Below are 5769 nucleotides of genomic sequence, written 5' to 3' on the forward strand. Positions count from 1 at the left end.
CCACAACTTTCACTGACTCTGACATCGAAGCCGAAGACAACGACGCTAACACCTTTGCTACCGGTGCCCGAATGGCAAGCACTACCAACATCATCAATCCCAGCTCCGACCGCTCAATTTGCACTTCCATACATGGCTATCGTCACATCCTGCAGTTTCATCTGCTCTTCGCAAGGTTCAGCATTTACTCAACCTTTCTTATCCAAATGCGAAGTAACCGGTGGAGCAAAGTCAAAATGTGGAGCAGATGGACCACGAGAAGCGAGGACTGATGCAGTACCGACAGAGGATGGTGCTGAGAGAGCAAGACGTGATGGAGAGTTGGAGGAAGAGGCGAATATTGAGGAGTTTTGCACAGCAGGTACGGTACTGCACAGCAGCAGTGAGGCGGAGATCATCACGGGGCATTTCTTCTTTCCCGTCACCAATCCGTGGTACAGGTCTCCAGGTGGCGTAGATTCCACATCGATGTTGTCCTCCGCCAACAAGGACAGGTGGAATAGAGGCGAAGGGGCACCAGTGCAACGGGCGCCATCCAAATCGCAGTCCACGGTGGGTTGCATGCATGTTCGCAAATGATCTTTGCGCACCTCTCCACTATCAGCTTGTTGATGACCAATTGCTTCTATTTTAGTGGCACAAGCGTTTGCGAAGACGTCTGAGGAGTTTGTTTTGTTGCTGTTTCAAACCCGTTCCATCCGACTAGTTGATTACCTACCCAATCGATTGTATAGGTGGATACTTTTAAATAAATATGATTGCTTGTTGTTCCACTCTATCTTGTCACTTCTGGGTGTGGTGTGGCATAAGGCGACATCTGGACAGTTGGGTGAATGGAAGATTATCACAACCGAGTCATTGGATTATTAGGCAGGCGAGGTGACAGACATTCAGTCTGACTAATATAGAGATGAATATTTGGGTGATGGTGGTAAGAGTTGAAATTGGAAGGGAAATCGCCCAATACAATCCACCACTTCACCTTCAGTAGAATTGGTTTCTGTCACACAGTTTTAATCGATGAACCAAAATGTAGCTGCAAATTTCGCTTTCATGAAAGAATTCGTCCCTTCACCCAAACAACCCGAACTCCAACTTAGTCACCTCAAGGCCATTTAAATTCCATCTTTTACCTTAACTGCCTATTCGCTTTCACGAATCCACTTAATAGGCATCTTGCTGATAGTAGTGGGCACTGAAGAGGTGGTAATCAGCAGATGGAGAAAGACCAGCTCGATAATCATGGAGGACGAGGTGAGATAATAACTTCCACCATTTCAAATGCCAGCTATTCTCATCTAAACGGCCGTCTCTTTTGCTTTCCTTCTCCTCTTCGTCCATATCACCCTCACCACCAATGCCATCATCTTGAGAATGAACTCCGACTGGTCAGTCTGACAGTGATAAGGGAAGCAGTGTTTCCATTGCTATTAGTATTAATCTTTCGCAACATGGCAATGCCAGATCATCCATAGTCCGCCATACACACCCACATGCAGGCACCCGTACAAACAAGATTTCTGTCTTTTTGGATGATAGGTGTGAGCGGCAGTAGTGTGATTTAGGTAATGGGGACTCGGTTAAAGCGAACCACCACTGCGTGCGTCCATCTAACGTTGGAAGACACACAAAAGCCATTCTCTCCACTATTGAGTCAAATCAGAATGGACTCAACGTAATTCATCATCGAACACGATCTGCTGTCACATTTCGCACTTTATCCAAATGCTAAACAGAAAACCACATGAAAAACCTCTTCTCTTTTCTCTTCGTTGCCTGCTTTAACGCGGCTGTGAAGGAGACAAGCTCAGACCACAGGGGAATGGAAAATCCCACACTTTTGTCAAATGTGGATGCGCTGCAGTGAAGTGTGAAGTCAAGTGGGACCAGCATCCAGTGTTTTCGTGCTGTAAGGCACTACAACTTCAGGACATCAAATTATACGCCCAAATGTAATTCACACAACCAATCAAACATTAACGGATCACAAAGTAGCAACAGACTACTCAATAAAACTTTAGAGCATTAGTTATACTCCTCGTCCTAACGTCAAACAGGCATTCGGTCTGTCACTCACACTATGCCACTCTCCAGCTAGTCGGTCACCTGTCATGAGGTGAATTGAAACCAGTCAGTAAGATGCGGAACTCAAACATCAAGATGTAGATCCACCACACGGAGCAGACAGACAGAGGGGCAAAACGCCTACCTTACTCCCCAAATCCATTCCAAATACTACACAATACCTGAAAGAAACCATTCGAATCGAGCCAGAGAAGTGGTGCCTCAGACGTGACTGGTAAGTGGCTATGGAGCACTCGAAAGACGTCTGCAAGTTTAGAGAAGAAAGACAATGATTCGTGAGGTTCCTTTAGTGCACAACCGAATACCTTTTGTGCATCCGCTCTGAGCTCGTCAAAAATGGGAAAGAACGAACCAGGAATAAAGGGGAAAAGTGGATGTTTAGTAGAAGGCATGCGCGAATTACGTGAAGGAGGTCCACTCTTAGTTAGATGAGGCATCTTTGCCCTCCAAAGTACCTTCCTTGCACCACTTTCTTTTTTCCTTTCATTTGAATTGTTATATCACCTCATGTTGAGTGGACGTGTTGGATGCCTGTAATGCTAGCCTGTCCACTTCACGGTTAGCGTTGAAGTGGGTTGCGAAGATGAAACAGAGGCCTGTCGTCTACTTCCTGCATAGTAGTATGGAGAAGGTGTGGCATGTGACAGCAGATCGTAAGGGATGAGGGAGCACTGCTTTCAGCAATGGCACTACTTTTCATGACAGTCAAAGGGAAATCCGCTCAGTCATCTCCAATCCGACGGATTTCTTTCCTCATCAATGCCTCTGATCCACTTCCATACAGAAGAATACTCACTTGTGGCAGGCAGGATGTTCTCTCTACCATCAAATCCACCTCTGCCGCTGCTGTCATTGCCGCTGCCGACGCTGACGTAGAAGTGGAGAGCGGAGTCAAGGCCTCTGCTAACGATGCCGAATTGGATAGTTCTGTCACTGTCGCCACCACCAGCGTGGCCCACCCAAGCCAGGCCTCTACTCCAGTCTCACCCCTTACTCTCCTCTTCGTCCCGCTTCTTGCGCAGTTTAACATCCATCTACACCTTCTCATTCGATGACGAGGTAACCGCAGAGGCAGAAGCTGGAGCAGAAGAGGCATCAGGAGGGGCAATGGTGAGGGAGAGGGAGGAAGTAGGGAGGAAGTGAAAATGAAGGCTTTTCATTGTGGGTGCAGCTCGAAAAGCATGAAATGCGTCCTCCTTGCTAGTAATTGACTCCATCGAAACTACGGAATGTAACTATCAGCACATCACGTATCCATTGGATGACAACTTCAAATCCTTGCTTCAAATGCGTAGGCTTAACCCATGCTTAAGGCATATCATGTGCGATAATTGTAGGGATAAGTGCCACAGACTTTCTCTGAGATTACCTTGCCCTGAAAGTCGCCTAACAGTGTACAACAGCGTAGTTTTCTTTATGGTCATAGCACATAGGTTCGACTCGTCCAGCAGACGCTCTACGGGGAAGTGCGAGAGCATTTTTCTACTTACCATCTTTACACCACTGATTTTGTGGTGTGCCACAGAACCGCATCATCTCCGGACAAATACTTTTCTTGAAGTGAAAGAAGACGAATACTGAAGACGCCTGGAATGGTGGAAGGAGGGACTGATGTGGACCGAAAGGAGCTACATTACCTCCTTCAAAGGGAGAAGCTCTGCAGTATTTATATCCCATCAAACTGCTAGTTGCTGTTTCGCTTTAGTATTAGTAGAGCCGCCGTAACGGGGAAGGTCATCTAGATGCTTAGATTTAGGCAAATGCTTGCCTTTTCGTAAAGCAGATTTTTCACGATTGTTATCGTGTTAGAACTAGTTAATATAAGTGAAATGAATGGTTCAAAAGGAGTCCAAGTGCGTAAAAACTCGGATGTCAAGACCCTCCATTACTTGAGAAATATCGCTAGTTGCCTGTTTCTGTTACAAAAGATTTGCACAATTTCGATTTGACACTCACTTCATCACCGTTGACATAACTTCCATGCACTCTTTAATTCGTAGTTGTTGTTGCTTGTGTAGCTGCTTTTCTTTATCAACAAATTTAGGCCATGGTTATATCATCGATACCAAAGGAGTGAAACAAGCATCTTGTCGTTGTTGCTGAAGCAAGGAAGGGTGGAAGTGAATGTAACTTGACAAGTGTGAGTGATTGTCTATTTGGTTCCCTGAACACACACACGAATCAAAATGCATTTCCGCAATGTGTGGTCAAAGCAGCATTATCCTGAGAAGCATCAGCAGATAACCCAGTTTCTTACCAAACAGGACCAGAAGCATTGCTGTAGTACAATAGTGGTTTATCCCTCGGTGTTGGTGAGGCGCCACTTTTAGACTTTGAATAAGCCCTCTTGTACCTCGCTGGGTTGGCTGGACTTCGCGCCATGCCAATTGCCCAGACACCTTCTCTGCACTGAATATATATTCTGCTCGAGTATTTTGTCCTCTTTCGTCATCAGGGAGTCTCGGGGCGCTACACTAGAACCTGTTTATTTTTGTAGGCAGGTCAATAAAGAAAATAAATTTCACTTGCTGGTATAGATGCCCAGAAATCTCCCCAATGCCACGTTTTGCGTTCAGGTTCGTCTGAAGTTTTAATTCATGCTATGCAATAAGCAGTCGCAGAGTGTTGGATGTCTTTGTTTGATTAATCAAAATGATTTTGACCAAGGTCTTAGTCATGTCGTGGGTGCGATTGGATTCGTCGTGCTTGGGCTGTGTTTATTTCTTTGTATAAATCTGCAGCACATCACTCGTATTTTCACGTGAGTTGTGTTTTTAGTGTATATCTATAGGTTTTTTTTACAAATGTGGAGCCGTTGGACAAGTGCTTTTGTACGCAAAACTTGAACTGCTTACTCGTGCTTTAAGAATTCCGGCGTTTTTCGTTCTTCTACCTGTAAAAATTACTGTTATTTTTCCTGGTTATATTTGCAAAACGTTAGGGTTGCTCTAGTATTTTGAATGTCACTGGCACTTTTTTGTTGGTACAAGTTTTGATTCATGGGTTCTCTCGTTATTTATTTAAGCATGCCGAGCTGCGTAATGTGTTTTGAGGCGATCATTCTATATGATTTGGTTCTATAAAATGAATAGGTCGACCTGCTTTATTTGAGATAGCCTAAGGTGCACGACGATGCTTCTTTTTTCATTAGCACAATTTATTGCTCAGAGACAAATGACTAGCAGACTTCCTTCGTCTGTATTGCTTTTCAGGCTTGGTTTGTTTTAGTTGTTTTTACTGCGGGAAAGACGAGGAGATGACAGGTTGCAAAGAGACAGTCAAATCGGTGTTCAGCATGTTCGAAGATGGCACGCCGATAGAGAAATGGGTGCGTTCGCCCTTATTTGTCTATGCATGGCCTCTTTTGGTTAAGTGTTGCATTTGCTCTCTTAGACGAAGCTATGTAGAGATAGAATAAGCGCAAACTGGACTTCTTACGCTTTTTAGGGTATATTATGAGGTGGCACGTAATAGAGTTAAAATGTGGTAAGAAGAAATTTAAATTCACGAATGCGATTGGTGATCGCCTATACAACTAAAGTGAATCCTACACACTTGCTACCCGGAGGGCGCCCTTTTCCGTATGTCATAGGAGGAACAACAGCGTAAGCCTTGACGCGTTTTCCATCCTCGTCCGTATAACCAGCTTAAGTAATGTTAGTAGCCAGAGGCCTCGGTTTTGCA

At 44.8% G+C, this 5769-nt stretch overlaps 2 protein-coding genes across 2 annotated transcripts; one reads left to right on the top strand and one right to left on the bottom strand. All coding sequences in view use genetic code 11, as the record gives it.

The window, feature by feature from the left end:
* Nucleotides 1-188: 188 nt before the first annotated feature.
* On the bottom strand, nt 189-563 carry EGR_03770 (hypothetical protein; the record flags this gene model as incomplete). The annotated part of the gene is made up of 1 exon (XM_024493019.1): nt 189-563. One exon carries the CDS (start codon nt 561-563, stop codon nt 189-191), a length of 375 nt encoding a protein of 124 aa, XP_024352480.1.
* Nucleotides 564-2768: 2205 nt separating this feature from the next.
* Nucleotides 2769-3140, top strand: EGR_03771 (hypothetical protein; the record flags this gene model as incomplete). Its single annotated transcript, XM_024493020.1, has 1 exon — nt 2769-3140. The coding sequence occupies one exon, from the start codon at nt 2769-2771 to the stop codon at nt 3138-3140; it is 372 nt and encodes a 123-aa protein (XP_024352481.1).
* Nucleotides 3141-5769: the final 2629 nt, after the last annotated feature.

Source organism: Echinococcus granulosus (genome assembly GCF_000524195.1).
Source record: "Echinococcus granulosus chromosome Unknown EG_S00021, whole genome shotgun sequence".
Lineage (NCBI taxonomy): Eukaryota > Metazoa > Platyhelminthes > Cestoda > Cyclophyllidea > Taeniidae > Echinococcus > Echinococcus granulosus.